Source organism: Typopeltis vanoorti, chromosome 13 (assembly GCF_054136105.1).
Source record: "Typopeltis vanoorti isolate ZY-2024b chromosome 13, IOZ_Tvanoo_1.0, whole genome shotgun sequence".
In the NCBI taxonomy this organism is placed as follows: domain Eukaryota; kingdom Metazoa; phylum Arthropoda; class Arachnida; order Uropygi; family Thelyphonidae; genus Typopeltis; species Typopeltis vanoorti.
The window spans coordinates 9,126,973-9,148,007 of record NC_143561.1 but is presented as its reverse complement, the minus strand read 5'-3'; the positions used below and the strand labels follow the sequence as shown (position 1 = coordinate 9,148,007).

General features: G+C 35.8%; 1 protein-coding gene across 2 annotated transcripts in view; it reads right to left on the bottom strand.

The window, feature by feature from the left end:
- Nucleotides 1-18,157, bottom strand: part of LOC150099926 (alpha-galactosidase MYORG-like) — a 124,763-nt gene extending 106,606 nt beyond the window's left edge. Inside the window, exon 1 of one of the 2 annotated variants that reach the window (XM_090402805.1) lies at nt 18,067-18,157. Coding sequence is in view for 1 of the 2 variants with exons in the window: in XM_090402804.1 (XP_090258930.1) it covers nt 17,175-17,238 (64 nt within the window). In the remaining variant the exon portion in view is untranslated. Of the gene's footprint in view, nt 1-17,174; nt 17,301-18,066 lie in introns of those variants that run through there. The other variant, XM_090402804.1, reaches the window with a different exon arrangement.
- Between the last annotated feature and the right edge of the window lie 2,878 nt (nt 18,158-21,035).

Below are 21,035 nucleotides of genomic sequence, written 5' to 3'. Positions count from 1 at the left end.
CCGATCACTATTCTTGATATTTACCCATAATGTGAACCTAGCTCCTAGGAGCTGTATTGCTGTTCTACATTATGAGAGAAGGTCACTACCCAGACCGGTTTCAACCTTTATTGAGGTCTCATCAGTGAGTAGCGAACAGAACTTACAACCCTTCTATGAGTATTGCCGAGAGGTGTCCTAATAAATTATTAGATATATGAAGAGCCAAAGGCTTCAATTCGGCGACATATAACTTGTTTAAGTTAAGGGATATTACATCCCATAGTTTCTACTATATTCGGCATGAAACTCTTTGAGTTTCTTATTCGGCTAAGAAACGATATGGGATGTAATATCCCTTAACTTAAACAATTTTTTTAAAATTTTTATTCGGTGTATCCGGCCTTATTTATTTTAATATTGATCATTCTAAGAATGTTTTGTTTTTATGATAAAAATTTTATTACTTAAAAATGAACTTATGAACCGTTCCCCAGCGGTGGCGCCCCCTTCGTAGCGACGCCCGTATGCCCACTTCCGCCGGCCCTGCACGTAGTCAAGGAGTTTATATATTTAAGTCTAGAATTCCAGAATCTAGTCTAGATTAAGTTTAGAATTCTAGATCCATTAAATGGGTGAATTCACTAAGTAGAAATCTCTCTCTCTCTCTCTCTCTCTCTCTCTCTCTCTCTCTCTCTCTCTCTCTCTCTCTCTATATATATATATATATATATATATATATATATATATATATATATATATATACCGTAAGAGTTCTCTTGTATTTCTAATATCTTTTAGTTATGAAAGTGATGTGCATAAATAGATGAGAGAACTTCTAAATAAATGCAATTGACCGGGTATTTTATAGTAGTAAATTCTGCAAAACACGAGGTAATGCCAAAATTGGGTCAACCTGGGTAAAATGCCTCTCCAAATTTTTTTTTTCCTGATACACGATATGTCAATTTTGAATTTTTATTTAGAGATCGTCTTTTCAAAAATAACATACAAAAAAAAAAAAACTTCAATTTTTTTATTTTAAACCTATTTTGTGTAATTTACTCATTTTGCTTTCCCGAGATGAATTCTTTGCCCTAATTTATGGGATTGTGGAATGACAACAAAAGTAACGAAGGCTATGAGGCCAGCGTTATTACGTCTGTTAATTGAGTGTGTTCTTAGGCCGGTTTGTCTTTTTTGCAGGATGCAAAACTTGTTGCCAAAAGGAAAAAACCTTCCCACATCCAGATGAGATTGTCAATCTTACCTTCAGTAGATAAGATAGCAGCAACGTGCCATCTAACTGACTACTTACTATGTTAGCTTATTCGCTTCATGACGTAGACAATGACGTCAGCAACGCTCAACTTTCTCGGTGTTCTCTGTAAGTAGACAGGATTCTAATGCAGTTATCCGTGAGAATACTGCGGAAAGGGAACCTAATAGGCAAAAACGACCTAGAGATAGAAATGTTTTCTCGTTATGTTTCTTAGCAACTATTTAGTACGATTTTCTTGTTTCCAGGTGCAGCTCATGACGTTTTGATAACGTCATGAGCTGCATATAATATTTTTTTTTTCTCTTCGGATCACATAACCTGCTCTTTCTTTATGGAAAATCCAACTTATCTTTATTATTATTAGCTTTCCCTAGATCACAAGTCAATGCCATGATAAATATGCCTTTGAACGGAACTAAGAGATTCTCTGGCTGACATTGTGAAAAATCATTAATGGCCACAGTTTTCCTTTAGGGTACATAAATGCTCTGTCTTGCTAACTGGAAAGCACGATATACTACCGGTTGTCAGATTAACAATCAAGCAGCAAGTGGATACTTGCAATACCGGTCTTAGAGTAAGGCAGTTGCCTGAGAAACCAAGCTCAAGGTAGAAGACTCACAGTATGTTAACAGACGTCAAATATTAAAAATACTTGGAATCAAGTGATATACACATTCAGGATTCGTGATTTGAAATGATATTGTATATTTTAAGTCTAAATTTATGGTGTTGTGAGATAGAGGGAGTGTTCAGGAGATCTTTCGCTTCTCTCAGCGAGAGCTGCAGTAATTAAAGTTTTATGTGTGAGTTCGTGTCGAGTGTAGTGAGAACATGCCGTTCAACTATCAACAACAACCAAACATTCTATTTTCATTCTATCCGATACACGTGTTATTGCAGCTGAATAGCGATTAATATAAATCCACAATAAACAACCCAAGGCCAGGTCACGATAGCCAAGCAGGTTCTCAAGATGTTAAATCGGAAAATTCTTCGTCATTTATTTATTTTATTTTTTAACTTTGATCCTTGAATGACTAGTGCGGTGTTTTACGTAACCCCGGATGTGAGTCTCCCCTGCTTTTTATCGTCTGTGACGTTCACTACTGTTCTGTTGTTGTGACGTAGTTTCAAACGTGAAGGTAAGCAAAGAATCAAAGCTCTTATAAAATACCGCGTGGTACGTGCCGGTATTTAGAATTCATTGGAATTTTTTTTTTGCCTCCTCTCTTTAGAAATAACAAAAAAAAAGTCCATCACACGCAGCAATGAATACCATATGTTCAATTTATAAATTAAAATAATAATGATGTAATATCAATAAATACATAAAAATTTCCGTACAAAATACAGTGAAAAATCAAATCAGAAAAGCCCAAAATTATGATCTCATTTTGTATCTCAATTTTATTTATTTATATTTTTTGTAATAAACGGTTGCCTCGTAATATATTTTTCTGCTATTAGAGGGGGGGGGGGAACCATAAAATAAAATAAAAGACTTCTAATCAACATAATAATAGTAATTACTAATGACTGTAATAAACGAATAATTTTCTTTTTCTATAGCAAGCATCGTATTCTCCCTAATTAAATAATCAGAGAGAAAATGATAAGGTAGTCCATTATTATTAAATATTATATTAAATTATATTAAGTTAAATTAAATACTTAAATATTGCGAGCCTTAGTGTAGGATGGGATTTTATCTCACGCCACTTGCAATGTATGTTGAAATTTTTGCTGGGAAAAACTCATGATTGTAACCCATGTGTATTCACGGACCGGTTTGCCTGTTCTTCTTCTTCTTCAACTGTTTGGTTCTGTCCACTGCTGGACAAAGGTCTCCCCCATGGCTTTTCAGACCACTCGGTTTTCTGCCTCTCCCATCTATTTCACTATTTCTCCCCCATGGCTTTTCAGACCACTCGGTTTTCTGCCTCCCCCATCTATTTCACTCCTGCAGCTTGTTCCAGTTCATCCCTCCACCTTCTTCTCGGTCTTCTTCTTTGTCTTGTTCCATCCAGTGGTGTAGCTAGAGTTTTTGCCGCCCGGGGCGGTCCCCGAGTTTGTCGCCCCTCTCAATACACACAAAAATACTACAGAAAGTCAAAACGATGTAAAGGGAAATAAATTAAAACACTATGATTATTTTTGAAGTAAAAATTTAATTTCAACATTCTAAAATGTTATTTTTCTTGCTTTTCTGCTAGCAAAATCGTCGATGACATTGTCGAAGTCTATTTCATAGTAATGTAGGTAATTCTTAATCAATTTTATTTAGAAAAGCTCCTCTCACAACTAGCAACACTTACAGCAATTGTGGGGAAAATTCGCGGTAGTATTACATTATTTGGAACCGAGTTCTCGAGACTGTATTTTAGAATTAACTGCAAAAGTTCAAAAATTTTCAAAGTGCCGCCCGAGGCGGACCATCCCTCCCCCCCTAGCTACGCCTCTGGTTCCATCCGTTGTTCTCCACAGTGTTGTTTTTCTAATCCATCTCCCGCCATTCATCTGGGGCAATATGGCCAGCCCATCTCCACTTTGCCTGTCTAATGTATTTTACAATATCCATGACGCCTGTTTGAGATCTTATCCAGTATTTGTCTTCCTATCTTTTAATGTTATTTTTAGCATACTTCTCCCCATGCGATGTTGTGTCGTTCTCAGCTTTTTGTTTAGGGCTTCTGTTAAAGTCCATGTTTCTTCCTCGTATGTTAGGACAGGAAGTATGCACTGGTCGAAAGCTTTCCTTTTTAGACTCATAGGGATGTCATTGAATATGTCTCTCATTTTCTCCATAAGCCATCCATCAAGGTGAATTCTTCGTTCATTCTCTTTTCTTTGGCAATCCTCAAAATATAACAACTGACCCAAATATACATATGAAATAACTTGTTCTATTTCATGGTTTTCAACTTTGACAATTCTTTGGTTTATCTATTTATTCATCATTATTTTTCGTCTATACTGACTGAGCTACGGAGGCTCCCAAATCCTTATATACAGAAACTTAAATACTTCAACACAATTTTATGGCGTTTTTCGTGGAGGAAAATCTAGTTTTCGAATTTCTGCGTAGGATATTTTAAAATGCAATTTAAAATACACCTCATATAATTTTAAATATATATCATTAAGTACTATTGAAAAATGATTTTTATGTTATTATTTTTCCCCTTTTTTGCTTTCTACCCCACCAGCAATTTTCCCATTGAAAATTAAAAGACACAAAACGTATCTCCGCCCTTCCTTGTATTTATATTATCTCAATACAATGAAAGGGAAAGGTTCACTGTTTCACTTGAATAATTCGGAAAAACCCTGTTAACGCTTCTTAAAATTATTGCCAATTTCGTGCATCTGGCCGATTGACCTATTCACGGTACTGGATGTAATCAAACTTTTCCGTTATTTAAAATTACAAGCAATCTTATTATTGCATTTAACTTAACAAGCTAAACGTTGCTCCAATAAGCCTGTCATATCCTACAAACATTTTACAGCTGAATAAAACTGCAATCCAGGAGAGAGAGAGAGTAAATAGTGAAAATGTTCACGCATGAGCAATCTTAAGTACAAGTTCCTTCGCAATAACGAAAGGAAAAGTCATTTTCACATTCCCTTAGTTATCTGGTTCATCGAAGGGAGACAGTGTTCCATCTTATAGAAACTGGTTTCGATACGCTGCTTTGCATCGTTTTAAAAGTGAATTACGACACGTATTTTGAGGACGTTTGAATCAAAAAAAGATTTCTGAGAAAATTTCCTGTTTTGGATATAAATAAGCCGACAATAAAGGCAAGCCATCCCTGCTTCAGAATGACGCATAAAACGCAATTACATTCAGTTCGTTAATTTAACTTAATGTTAATACTTGCAATATTTATGTATTTTCAATAAAATTAGATAGAGGGAAAAAAGTACTACACAAATAGTTTACATCAAAACAACAAAAATTGTCTGGCCAAAAAATAATTCCTTTTCGTTTGCGTCTAAGTATTTCAAAATTATGCAAATCAGATTCATTTGAGACGACTACATGCTATCCTAAGTTCATCAGTACAGTCTGCATAATTAGCATAAATAATACTCCACACATAGATTACCGAAATACGTCGTATAACTGTGATTAATTTACAGAAAGGTGTAATCATCTTTGTGCCCAATAAAAATTTATCTGATCATTCTGGTATTAAACTTGCTCCTACTGTGAACTTAAACACTCTCCTTATTGCCGACGACCAAATAATAATTACAAATTCCGAAGATAACTTACAGAAAGCTATTTTAGATCTAAATGAGATAGCCAAAGATTATGGTATGATAATATCAACGGAAAAATCAAAAACTATGGCCTTTAAAGGACAAGATCCAGCAAGAACTAAAATAGTAATAGATAACAAGATCTTAGAACAGGTAAATTCATTTAACTACCTAGGAGATGTATGATCACACTTGAAAACGAAAAAGATATAAACATAATAATTGCAAAATATTTAAAGATAACAGGTGTAATTAACTCTATATTTAAACCAAACCTAGTTCAAAAACAAACCAGACTAAAAGTATACAATACGTTAGCCCTACCAGTCTTATTGTATGGAAGTGAAATCTGGACAATAAAACAAAAAGACAAACGAAGATTAATAACAGCCGAAATGAAGTTTATGAGAAAAACTGGAAAGCATACCCTATTTGATCACAAAAGAAACGAAGAAATTATGAAAGAATCAGGATGGAACACGTTCAAAGAATGAAAACAGAAAGATTAGCAAAACAAGCCTCAAATTACAAACCACTAAGAAAATGAAAACCAGGACATTCTCTTAAGAGATTCAACGATGACTTCAAAGACTGGAACAAGCCATTCTAGGAATAAATCCTTGACAAGAACGATAATGATGATTCTGGTATGAGGGGTCTCTTGGGTAATGTAATTTCAAATCGTTCTTGCAATAATAATAATAATAATAATATTAATAATAATAATAATGCTTCCAGGTCCTTCGGTGACAACATATATCCCAACAATAAAATTCATTCCAAACATTGTAATATCCTCTCCTTTTGCTAAGCGACCTAAAATTGCAATTTTCATTTCCAAAGAAATTGCTTTTTGTCTTTGGCGCTTTTTTTTTTCTCCATCAGGCCAAATTAAATCTTTAAAATAAAAATTAGCAAAACTTTGACTTACGATAACGAAAATACAAACACGTCATATGTTTAATGATATCTAATAATGATATCTGTTGGATTATTTTTGAAACAATTTCATAGCACTAAAAAACATTTTTTTTTTTTTATTTTACAGGTTTTTCATCCACTCAGACAGACCGGCCAGAAGAACAGCAACTAGGTCCCGTAGCCCTAGTTGCTGTGACCATAACTCCAAAACAACAGCATCATCATAAATGTAGCGATACAATTTCGAGTAATTCCAAATGCCCTCCCACACAGGTTCAAGATTTCACTGGATATGGGATGAATTGTTGTTCATAAGTAATTTTTTCTATGACGTCATGCGTAGAAACACAGAAGAGGAGAGAAATTCATCAGCTACTAACACGCTGTGACATTTTGATAAATTTCCCCCTACTCAACCACGTTCTTTTGTGGTGTACTATTGTTTTCAGCAATGATGCGATGGCCTAATACAAATAGCCGATTGCAATATTTGCTGTTGCTGCACTGGCTTGCCCATAAAAATTCCCACCAGCTTTTCCATGATATTTATCAGCTGCTCCGTAACTATCTGGATTCTAACCATAGACATGTGATATTTCTTTACTGAAATGTGTGTGCGTGTGTGTGTGTGTGGAACCAAATTTTTATTAGTTCAAAGGCGCTAATCTTCTCTTAAGTATATTACCATTTCTCTTTTTGTAGTTCATGACATGTGGGACGGTACTTGTCTTTCAGTGACTGTCAGTTTCTGGCTTAAACTGCCCTAGTCGCTATGAACATTTACAAGGACACATAGACCGAGTATTTGCCGTAATATTTATTGCTCCAAACAGTCGTGATTGTTCATCCCTTTCGATATAAGTTTGAATCCTCTCCCCTTCACAACAGAGCGGAAGAACGACATACGGTTTGGATGAATAGATGCAGGTTCGAAGTCCATCTAGAAGTAGTATTTCAATTTTATTTATTTTTAAATAACTAAAATAAAATAAAAGGCAATTAAATAAATTAACTACTTTAAATAATAAATTTAAATAATATAAAAAATTAATTAAATAAAAATAAATTAAATAACGCTTTATTTGGAAGGATTAAATATTCACTTCTCAATGAAGTTTCTGAAAGCGATAGCATTATGACATTTACAACTTCAAGTTTGCCACGAGTTGCCTTTTTTATTACACTACTAAAAAAAAAACGCGATCCAAAGAACAAGACCAATCCTCCCGTTTTTTTTTTTTTTTTACAGCAAACAAACATTACTAAGATATTTTATCTTATTTTTAATAGTTCATAATCCATGCATACTTTAGCCTGGTTGGCCGCGCGGTTAGCGTATCCATTCTCCATCTAAAAGGCTGCCGGTTCGAATCCTGCCGTGAGCATAGATGCTTGTGATTGTCTGTGAAAATACTGGTGGTAAGTAGTAGATGGCGTTGATGTAGATGATGATGGTAGTTGTGGTTCGCTATAGTTGGTGGATTGGTGGTAGTGGAGACGGAGAGTGGTAGAATAGGTGCTCTCCCTCGAATGAGTCTTTGGACTCCTTGGAGGCGTCACGTAATAATAATTTATAATCGTTAAGTATTTTATCGTTTATAATCCTTAAAAAATTATAATCAATATCTACAGAATCTTTACAAAACAGCATTTTTATATCATTTAATATAGTTCAAATCTTTCGTTAACACTAATGATTATAATAAACAAAGAAATATGTCTTTATTTTTTCAGTTTTGTTTGTTTATTAATAATTCAGATCTTTGCGATAATTTAGGCTAATTTTGTGGTGGTTTCTATATGCCTATTTGATTTCATTCATGTCCTATTTACCACAATTTTCTTCATCCGAACACACACACACACACATGCACGCACAAAGCAAACAGAATTTGTGATGTTCCTGAAGGACAGCATGCTCGATAAGGGTGTGGTTCAAATTTGAGGTGGAAACGACTAAAAAGAGCCCCTGAATATTGCAGTTATGACCATTATTTTCATAATTTTTAGGTTAACATTATGTCGTTTAACATGTTCATTGCCAATCACGCGATATCGCGCGATGCGAGTTCTCACCAAACGGCCGATCACGCGTTATCGCATGGACGTCGCTAACTAAATAAAAAATATAAAAAAAAAATTTGTCCACCACACGAAATTCCAATTTTTAGCTTGGCAATACGCGTGATGCGAGTTCTCACCAAACAGCCGATCACGCGTTATCGCGTGGACGTCGCCAACTAAATAAAAAATAAATAAATAAAAAAAATTTGGCCACCACACGAAATTCCAATTTTCAGCTTGGCAATGAAAGTGTTAACCAATTTCAGTTTAACGCTCTTTTTACTCTACTTGTATTAACATATCTAAATGACAAGAGTGGGATTTGGCTGAAGAGGACCTCCATTTAATATTTAATAATTGGCCCGTAGCCAAAAAAGTTGGTGGTCTCTTACATTCAATCGATACTTGGTCTGATCCACTCCTGGACACTTGTACTTTGTCGCGGAGAGCTGTATTCATTGCTGGATGTCTCTTTGAGAATCTGAGATTAAAAAAAAAAATAAATAAAGCGTGATTATATTCAGATTTTATGCATAGTTAACTCTTTTATTAACTATATATATAGTTAGTAAAAAGTCAGGTATGCATAAAATAAATAAAAAATAAAATAAATAACGAATGATTTTCCTTCCCAGTCTGTTTCTTTATATTTGTTTTATGGCTTTAGCCTTTTAAGTAAACATCTTTTCATTCGCTCTAATTCACTATTTATTTCAAATTTTCCCTTCCTAAAACACTTTCTTTCCTCGAAAATTTCGTTTTCATTCCATGTTCCACCATCACAGCATTGTGCTGTTTTTATTACTCGTATTTTATTGTTTTATAATCTGAAGCATTATTGTTGTGAAAAGAAAAAAAAAACCGCTTGGAATATATTAACGATACGATAAATTATTCCGGTAACTCAACCGTTACTAATCTGTTTATTTATGTTTTATTTTTAAACAGATTTCACATTAAATAAAAAGTAATTGCATTTTCTGTTTCCATGTTGCTATTTTGTAAAAATTCATTGGCATGTTTGTTTCTTTGTTCTATTTGCTATTTATAATATAATTACAACTATATATTGGAAAAATGACTGGAAAAATATAAAACTCAAACCTTAAAACTGGAAACTCAACACATAAATTTTGGATTTACAGTCATTTTGAAAAATATTTGTCGAATATCCAGAATTAGCAAAGTCAATACTTTGATCAAGGCTTCCGCTTCATATAATTTAATACAGTAATACAGATTTTTACAGAGTTATATTAATTTCTGTGAAGTGTTCTTTTTTTATAAGTACAAAACTACATACTTTCTACAACAGTCTATATTTTAGAAAAAATATCCGTTCGATGTAAATAAAATACATATAAAAACAAAGGCATTATTTAAAATTTTTTAGAATGCTTACTTAGATACCAGTTATACAAGGGATAGATTAGAGTGGTTTTACTGAGATACAGTAAATATTTTAACTATATTTTCTATTGTTCCCTTTGTCTATCAGTAGACATGTTGGCTTATTATATGAAAGAAAGGAAGGTCAAATGAAATTTTAAAGTTTCGGTTATTGCTTCCGTTTTTTTTTTTTAAATACTAGCCTAATATAATAATAATATCATATGAGGGATAGCAAGATTTTTTCCTCCCGGAAACTCACGGTAGAGAATGCACGCAATTTACGTAGAAAAAAAGCAAAACAATGTTGGGTGGTAGATGGTGAGTATAATGCGGATGTGTGTGGATGAAATAAGGGAGATTGTGGGTTGTGTGGAGTGGAGTGACGTTCAGTGATGAGACCCTTGGCTCCTTAGAAGTGTCACGTAATAATAATACATAGCTACACTGTATTTAAATATTACAGAAACAGTAAAACGATGGACCCCATCGATTTCGACAGTTGCAGCTGATATAATAATAAAGACAAGACTCTTTTCGAACATGAACAACATACAAGATCGCGCAAACAGAGGTGCACAGCTGTGGAAGGTACAATGGACATGTGGAGAGCTATTTCGTAAAGCGCCCTCTCTAACGCAATACAGCTACGGTAGTCACTATTATATCAGCTGTTGTTTTCTGATTCGAGCAGTATCACGTTACCTATTCAACCTAGAGAGAGAGAGAGAAAGAGAGAGAAGAAAGAAGAAATCTTCATTTGTTTATTCAGAAGTTAATAAAATTAATTAATTTTAATAAATTGCAATAACTGCAAGTGTTTTTAGCTGTTACTGTAAGTAGGAAACTTGGTGACATTGTCACCAATTTATTTTGTTTATACTCATCAGTTAATAATGAGAAATACCTGAATAACATTTTTCCATACATCATCTAAATCGAATCAACGTGCGCGAACTTGCAAAAAAAAATATAAATAAATAAATAAAAAATAAAATAAATCAATACGTAAGCAGGTGTCATTTGTGGAACATCAGTAAGAATGAAATTAGCAATTAAAAAATGGAGTTATAACCAGGGGGTGGGGGAGAGAAAGATTAATACCTGGAGAAAAATAACGGGACTAGACTAAGTTGGTATTTTCTTCGTATGCGCGTGTGTGTTATGCGCATGTTACTGACACTGAATAAATAACAGTTGCACATTTTCTTTTTTATATATAATCTTCTTTTTTTATCGTTTATAGTTTGATTTTTCTCGATTACAGCTCTTATGCTGCCACATTTGAATTTTTATATTTTCTGAGGACCGATCTTTTTTCAAGGACCGACCTTCGTGCTGCGAAGCAGAGTTCGGTCCTTGAAAAAGGACTGAACTCTGCTTCGCAGAGTCTCCTCCACAACCTCCTGTCTCCTGTATGCTCATGAGACCTGTGTTTCGTTAACGTTTTGAAAATGCAGAACTTCTTTAAAAATCTCCATAAAATTATCGGAAGAGGATTATGACAATGAACCTTTAATGCGAAACATTTTAATCAAGAAAGCATATAATATATAATATCACATATTATCACATATCGCACATTAATGCTTTCCATAGCATATTCCATAGCATTTTCCATAGCATATACAAATAAGTCAATATAATTAAAATTATTTCTCCATTCACTGAACCTTTTAATTATTATTATTATTAATCAGAAATTAAATCCAATCTTCTTCTTCTGCAGCTTTTCCCACTAAGTAGGGTTGCTGTTTGTGGTGAGCCTCCTCCACAACCTCCTGTCTTGGGCTATAGCCACATCCAAGTTCTTCATCCTCAAGTCGTCCTCCACCATCTCCCTCCATCTCTTCTTTGGCCGCCCGCGCTTCCTCCTCCCCTGCACGTCCATCTGCATGACCTTTCTTCCCACATGCTCGTCCTCCCTCCTCATCATATGACCAAACCATCTCAACCTTGCCTCCAGTATCTTTGCTCCTAATTTCGTAACTTTCACCGTTCCCCTTACATAGCCATTTCTCAGACGATCCTTTTTGGTCACAACGCACATCCACCTAAGCATTCTCATCTCCGCTACCTCCATCCTGCTGATGTTATTTTTCCTCAGGGCCACAGTTTCCATAGCATATGTCATAGCTGGTCTCACTACTGTCCTGTAGATTTGCCTTTTAGATTGATCGGCACCCTCTTATCGCACAGCATTCCAGCCATCTCTCTCCAGTTCCTCCATCCTGCATCCCACTTCCTTCTCAGCCTCACCATCATCTTTCATTGTTAAACCTAAGTATCTAAAGCAGGGATGCACAAACTTGTTAAAGCCGAGGACCCATAGTTCCACTGTTACTTATGGGAGGGCCGCCAAAAAAAAACTTGAAAGTTATCTACCATATATTGTTTATTTTATTTATACCTATTATAATTGTTACAAAAAAAAGTAATAAAAAGTAAGTGAATTTAATTTGATGCGTGACATTGCATTGATTTAATATTTGGTTCGAGTGTTTTGTAGTGGCCAACCGCAAAATTGATTCTAAATTTTCATCAGTCAAGCGGTTCCTATTTTTCGATTTGTTAATATTCATGACTGAAAAAGTTTGTTCACAAATATATATTGAGCCAAAGAGGCTTGCACATTTTAATGCATTATCTAGCAACCATTTATAATTGTTTTTATCGACAGAACGATAGAAGTTTAATAAATTGCCTTCGTTAAATTTATTTCGCAGGCTGACTCTCATCGTTTTGAATGTCGATGAATTCAAGCTGTGCTGATTTGGGTGCATTTTCGGGCAAAATGGCAAAAGGATTGCTAAATAAATCTAGTAACGGTTTCACTTTTTTAAAATCAGAAAACCGATCCTTGAAGGCTGATATCAAGTTATCAATCTCTTCAACATACACAGTTTTGAAGTTGACATTGAACTTTTCAGAAACTTTCTTATAATTAGGAAAATGGGTGTAATTCCCTGACTTCAGTTAGATTTGAAATAGATTTAATTTGCACTGAAAAGACAAAATATGGCCGTAAAGTTGAGTAACCAATTGATCTTTGCCCTGAAGTCGCGTATTTAACGTATTTAAATGATTAGTAATGTCAACCAGTAAGGCTAAGTCACATAACCAATCGGGATTTTTTATGTCAGGGACATTTCTGTTTTTTTCAGTCATGAAGATTTCAATTTCATCAATTAAATTTAGGAACGGCTCCAATGTTTTCCCACGACTTAGCCACCTCACTTCTGTGTAAAAAATTAAGTCACCATATTCACTTTCAATGTCTTCAAGAATTAAATTGTCGGTGATTAAAGCCACGGGATTTTATAAAATTAATCGTTGAAACCACAACTTTCATGACATGTTCAAATCCAAGTTTCTTAGGGCACAAGCTCTCCTGGTAGATTATACAGTGGAATTGTATCAACTCATCGTCGTGCCGTCCCAAATGCTGTTTCAATAATGTTACCAATCCAGAATTAGCCCCTATCATGGAAGGAGCTCCGTCAGTCGTGACACCTTTCAATTTTGGAAGACTGTTCCAAAAGCCCAGTGAACATGTCATTGCCTTTCGTTTGATCTGACAATGAACTCATTCCAATCAGCTCCTCACTTACTTCAAACTCTTGCGTTATTCCACGTGCAAATATTAACAACTGGGCTGTGGAAGTAATGTCAGTTGATTCATCAATAGCTAATGAAAAATAGGCAAATTTCTTTGAATAAGATGTTAATTGGTCCTTTACATTTTCCGACATTGCAGTAATTCTTCTTTGCACAGTCATCCTGTTTAACTGAATTTTCTCAACATTTTTAGCTAATTCAGGACAAATTTTTTTAGCAGCTATCACAAGGCAATCTTTAACGAAATCTCCGTCTGTAAATGGTCGGCACCTTTTTGCTATAAGGCGAGATATTTCAAAACTTATTTCTGTTGCAATTTCCGAATCTTGAATAGGTTTTGTAAACATCACTTGCTGACCTGTCAATTCTCAGACTTTTATAGTGTCTCCTTATATTGTATTCTTTTGGTATGGCTACAGCACTTTTGTAAATCAAGCACACGACTTATTAAACGACTGCACAAAACCATATTTTCCATCCAGCTATTCTTGAAACTGCCGTTTTTCATCCTGTAGTTTGAGTTTCTTACTTGGCCTTGCTTTATCCATTGTAAAATTTATTTTTTACCGTTTCCTAGGGGTGATAATTAATTGTAGCAACCGCACCTACGAAAACAAAATACTCATATGACAAATAGACGAATTATAAAATTTGTTAACATTATTACTAACCGATTATCGTAAATAGACAGGCAATCGTGACGTCACAGCTACTTTACTTTGCGCATGTACCTTAAAAATTACCTATCGTGTAACTTGTTAAAGTTAAAATAATACAAGGTGAGGCGGGCCGCCAGCAAATCAACGGAGGGCCACATGCGGCCCACGGTCTGTGCATCCCTAATCTAAAGTCACTGACCTTCCTGATGACATTTCCTTCCAGCTCCAGATCTGTTTCCTGGCTGCCGTCCACTTTGCAACACATATATTCTGTCTTACTTCTGCTCAGTCTTATACCTCTCCCTTCCAGTACTTTCCTCCAACTTTCCAGTTTAGCTGCCGCTTCTTCTTTTGATTGTACACACAGCACGATGTCATCTGCATACAACATAGTCCAAGGCGCGTCTTCTATAAATGTCTGTATGGCCTGGGAAAACCCCTACGATTCCGCGGAACGCGCTTCAAGAAACACTGATATGGAGTATATCAGACAAAAACCAGGTCGGGTTTAACAGGACGCATTATAAGTTTTGACACATTTGTCGGATTTTTAGAAAAATACAGCCCTTAACAGAAATCCTTGAATAAAGTAACTATCACATAGAATTCTCCCGAAAAAAATTATTACTGACAACAATCAAAAAATTTAACTCTGATCAATAGTGTAATGTATATGCACTTATAAAAAGTGTTGGGCAGATACCGTCAGTTTGGGAAACGTGTAGTTGTACCACAATATTTTTACTTTGGTTAATAATGACAGATATTTTAATGAATACACACACACATTTCATGCGCGGGGAAAAGAAGAAGAGGCAGACCAAGAAAAAGCTTTATTGACCAAGTCAAAGAAAGCGCGGGGCCTGAGAAGCTACCAGGAGATTAAGAAGAAAGCCAACGACAGGACGAAATGGAGGAACTTGCTGCTGAGCATAAGACTGATGCAGCAGATGATGACACGCATTTCATAATCAAAATAGCAAACAATAAATAGATAACAACAAATTTTGGTGGTGGTGTTTGTTTAAAAAAAAAAGATATTTCGGGAAGAATTCTTAAAATGATTTCAGTAAAGACATGGAAGGACATGTCCACATTGTCCTTCCACATTAAGCGTGGAAGAACAATGTAGAATTTATAACAAAAGGACATTGCCCTTTTGTTGTAAAGACGTGGGTTCGAATGCCGTCTTAAGACGAGAAGAAAGTTATAAAGCTTTTCAACTGATGCCGAGTTAGCTGATCTCACAAGATCCAGAAGACCATATACAATTAACAGTCAGAATACAATGGTATTATATCTTTTGTTACTTCGGCTGCAATTCAAAACAACCCAACTTAACCCAACCTAATTATACAAGAACTATTAAATAGCCATTATATGCTTCAAAAAGATGCTGGTCTGACTTCACAGAACATTAAGATGAAATTATTTTTCCATATGGTATTAAGAGAGAGAGAAAAAAAATCTCTATAGGCCATTTCAGTAGGCATAAGGAAAACCATATTATTTCAAAGAATTTCCGGGTTTCCTGATGAGAAAATGAATAAAAACAGCAGCAAGATTAGATATTTACTTGCCAGTCGGTTCTACTAGTAACATGTTAATCCATTACAAGGAAACATATAAGCCTATCTCAATAACTGGCAAACTGAACAACTTATGCGTCTTAATCATATTATCGCATCTTCCTCTTCTCCTATCTGCCAAGCTCTACTCTCAATCTATTCTCATAGCCGACGCACCATAATTTTCAAATAATTTTTGTTATCATCCTTCCGTCCTGTGTATCCTGTAAGTTTACTTATCGCCTTCAAACTAGCGACGACCAGGTCTGTATACAGTAATCTAGACGTGATCTGATCAGGACATTTATATAGGGGAACCACCACATTATCTTATCAGCGTATTGACTACTATATGTCTCCAGAAGTTCAACACTCCTCAAATACTGTGATGTTCAACACTATTAATCATCGCCCCAAGAATCTTTATCTTTGTCCACCTTCTTCCGATAGACTCAACAAACAGAATACACAACTTCCATTTGCGGATCTTCAAGTTTAATATTTTCTCTTTGCTGGCTCATTTGGCCACACTTCTAGCCTATCCAAGTGCTCCTAAAGAGCCAATACTAACGTATTTGGCTCTTTACGAGTATATATAAAGAGCCAATACCAATGTATTGGCTCTTGTATAGGCTTGCATTATTCCAAACAACGAAATTTTCCCATGCGATCTAATTTACAATATCTCTGGCATAAAAGTTAAAAGCGACCAAACTTAAAGCTTTTCCGCTTAAATTGTGACGAATTTTATCCGATTTCAAATCACCGAGTTATATCAAGCTAAAAATTTTCATGCTGTAATTGTAAGATAATTGCAATTCATTTAAATGCTAATGTTTCAAAACTAACAACTATAACCCATTTAAATTCCAAATACTACTTTGATACTCATGAAATAAGATATAAGACTAATAACGTAATTGGTTTCATAATTCGTTTTTTTTTAAATATTTTACGTTGATTACTTAATATTTTTCCAGGTATTTTCTCATGTTTCACAAAACACTAATAATCATGGAATTAGCTAATGATAGATGACTTGTATCCGCCCCCTGTTCTAGTTCTTTGGATCTACATGATATCCGGTCGTTTCTTCTATCATTTATTTCATACAGTCAACGGTGACAATAAGCCGAAATTTCTTAAATACTAAAACGGATTTACGTGCAAAAACAGCGAAGTATTGAATAGCAAACACAACGAATAATGCTGTAAAAAAAGTGTATCTGAATTAGTGCACCTTTCAAACAAAAATTATTAGCTTTGCTTTTATAATAAAAATCAAACAAATATTACATAACCCTGGAAAACAATAACGCACCAAAACTTGCATAAAAAACGCGATCAACAACGTTCATTTTTACATCAATTTTAAAAACATAAAATACAATATTAAGCAGTAATAAATGACATGTTTTTTACCTGTTGTTTTTTCTTGAGATTCGTCTTCATTTTGTAATTTCGAATCATCATGACTGGGTTCCATAATTTGAGAAGTGTCATCCTTCTGTTTTTCATTAATGATAGGTGCCAGTACCACCGATGTGTGGTTTTCTTGATCAGGAGCACAGCTCGGCATATCGGACAATTGATATTACTATCGCACTTTCTCAAAACACTGCCGCATCCTCATCACTGTGTAATTGGCAACCACCTCGCTTAGTATTTATATACACAGAAAAGCAACCGACGCACGGCACGCACAAGCTTATTTGTAGTTAGCGTGAACGCGCAGCTAAAGTTTGCGGTGTCCGAGCGGGCTGATAGCCAATCTTCAACTGGCAGAGTTGCAAAACGACATACGTCAAAAGATGTAGTTATTTGGCAGCATTTCATGTCTTTTGTATCGAAACAAGTTCCTCCAAGGAAGCCTACTGTTATTTGCGAGTTATACACACAACAGTCGAAAACAAAGCACTATAGTTTTGTCTTTTACTGGGTAATACCCTCTCAACATTGGAACACATGACAATATATTGCACGCTAGCTTTTTGCAGCTTTTTAAAAAGCAAATTAAAGCGGCAAGTTACTGCTAGCATCTTCATCATTTTTCTTATTATTTATATATAAATTTCATTGACACGCTATACATTTAATTATCGTCTGCTTTAAACTATGAGGCCATATTTAAATAATTCATAATTAACAGAAGAAAACTGAAATAATTTCATACAAATATTGAACATATCAAGAAAAATAAGATTAGAGAATTTCTGTATAATCTTAGATCAGGTTAATTACGAAAATTATAGTACATTAAAATCCGTTTTTGCCTATTTCTTCTTGTATTGACTGGATATCATATTTTACTTACCTGTTGCTTCAAAGTGGCTGCTTCTTTATAAAAAAATCTGCAAAACATCTAAATTGCCATGCGGGGTTACGAGAATAAAGCATCATAAAAGCAAATTTTTGAGGGATAAAAATTAGGAACTCAACTATTTTGTCAATGTAAAAGTATTTCCTGTCAACATTCTTTCAATATCCCTCCATAGACCTGTGCCGTGTACGTGTGCGCGACATTTCCTGAAAGACTCGAGTGTGTTCCGACTGTTACCGAACGACCTAGCGAACGCGCTTTGTATCAACTACGGAAACTTCGTTCGACCATACTCCTGTCTTTTCAAAACACAATGTCGTTTGGAAATCGTGAAACATACAATAAAACAAATGCTAAAAAAAATAATACCAAGGCTACATATGAAAATAAAAGTTGATAATTTATTATTTCACACATATATCAGTATAATAATAAACTCATATATAATTATCGACTTTTATTTTCATATGTAACCTTGGTATTATTTTTTTAGCATTTGCTAAAATGCTATAAAAATACATAACTACAACATGGATGTAAACTAATATAAGAATGAGAATGGGAAAAAAATGTTAAATAACATATAACAGGTAATCCTATGTGCTGTTTTAGTTACTTTTGCAATATGCTCTTTAAACTTTAATAAATTCCACGAAATTGTGCAACATACTGTGAAACATATCCATATTTCACAAAGTCTGAAAGTTTTTAAAATCATAATATATAATTAAGAGACCTCAAGGGCTCACTTCAGTGAGTACGGGCATGGCAAACCCGAGGTATCTGATGGTGGACCATGCCTTACTTCATGTAATATACATCTGTTATACTAGTCTGCAGACTGGTCCCTTCCCCTTCTTTTTTTGCTTCTTTCTCCTCTCCTTACTCCTTCTCCCTGATGCTATTAGAGTATTCGAGGGCTAGGGGTGAATCTTTCCTATCTTGATAAGTCATTTCGTCTTATGCAGCCACCGAAGGAGACAAGCTAGCCTCAATAGGTGCCGGTCCCAAGCCCGGATAAATGGCGAGGGTTGATGTCAGGAAGGGCATCCGGTCGTAAAACTTCACTGCCAGCTCTAGCTATCATATGAGTCAAAGAGAAAATGATATAAGGGCTAGGGCGTACCCCTTGAGCAACGCGCAGCCACGTCGCCCTACAGCTGCGAGAAGTGGACGAAGGCTACCGCATCAAGGGCAGGTGCGGTTAAAGAAGCGAGCCCAGCAGGTGGAGAGGATGTTGCGAGTGGGAACACTGAATGTTGGAAGCATGACTAGAAGTGGAAGATAGGTGGCAGACATGATGAGGAAGAGGAAGTTGGACATTTTATGTGTGCAGGGGACAAGGTGGAAGGGGGGGAAAGGCAAAGGAACTGGGAGATGGATATAAATTGTTCTACTCTGGAGCGAATAAAGAGGGAAGAAATGGTGTCGGGATTGTGGCGTGTGGCAGAATGAAGGGCGAAGTACTGGAAGTGGGTAGAAGGAACGACAGGAGCATGCGAATGAAATTGGGTCTTGGAGAAGAGCGGGTGGGCGTATTATGTGTATATGCCCCGTAAGTTGGCTGTACAGCAGAGGAGAAAGATGAGCTCTGGAACGTGTTAGATGAAGAAATGAGGGAACTGGAAGAAAACGAGATGGTGATTGTCGCAGGAGACTTGAACGGACACATAGGGAAACAGAATAGAGACTGTGAAAGGGTGCATGATGGCCACGGAGTGGGAATGATGAACCAGGAAGGAGAGAGGATTGTGGACTTTGCAGTAGCGTTTGATCTGACAATTGTAAACTCGTTTTCCTACAAGAAAAAAGAACATTTGATAACATTTAGGATTAGTAACAACAGTTCAAAAATTGATTGCATTTTGACTAGAAGAAAACATCTTAAGGTTGTGACAAATTGTAAAGTAATTCCAACAGATCAAGTGGCACAGCAACACTGACTGCTGTGCGCAGACTTTAAAATAAGATCGAAGATAAGAACCTCTGGAAGACATGGGATGAAGACAATTAAGTGATTTTGCTTAAAAGAAGAGAGCATGAGGAATCGTTTTAGGGAGAGGGTGTTAGAGAAGATTTCGGATGGACTGGAAAGTGTGCAAGATTGGTGGAAAAATAATTCAAAAATAACCCTGAGCTGCGCAGTCGAGGTGCTTGGTGAGACATCTGGAAAGATTAGAGAGCAGAAGGTGGGTTGGTGGTGGAATAATAATGTACAAGTGGCAGTGACAGCTAAGAGGAAGGCAAAGCAGAAGTGGGATGAGTCAAGAGTGGAAGAAGACAGAGAGAGAAAGCAAGAAGCCAAGAGAGTTGTGGCACAGGCGAAGGCCATGGCATATCAAGATCTGTATGATCATTTAGAAACAAAGGAAGGACAGAGAAAAATTTACCAACTAGCGAAATGTAGAAATAAAGCAGCAAAGGACATCTTACATGTGAGGCAGATCAAAGACGCTGAAGGAAGAGTATTATGGAGGGATGTGGACATAAGAAACAGATGGAAAATATACTTTGAGGGACTTTTGAATGAGGAAAATGCAAGGACTCACAGAGGAGATGGGCAGCCTTCTGAGGGGATGGTGCAAAACATCAGTAGAATGGAAGTGACAGAGGCCATGAAGAGGACGAGGAATGGAAAAGCGGTAGGCCCCGACAGAATTCCAGTGGAGGCTGGAAGGCACTGGGGGAAGAGGGAATTGACCTGCTGTGGGACCTGTTCATGAAAGTTTGCCAACAGGAAAATATACCCGAGAAATGGAGGGAGAGTACTCTTGTCCCCATCTACAAGGGTAAAGGGGATGCACAAAACTGTAAGAATTACAGAGGAATAAAGTTGATATCCCACACAATGAAAATCCTAGAAGGGGTTCTTGATGGAAGATTGAGGAAGGAGGTGGAGATTGCAAAGGAACAATTTGGCTGGTAGATCAACAACAGATGCTATCTTTGGGTTATGGCAGATG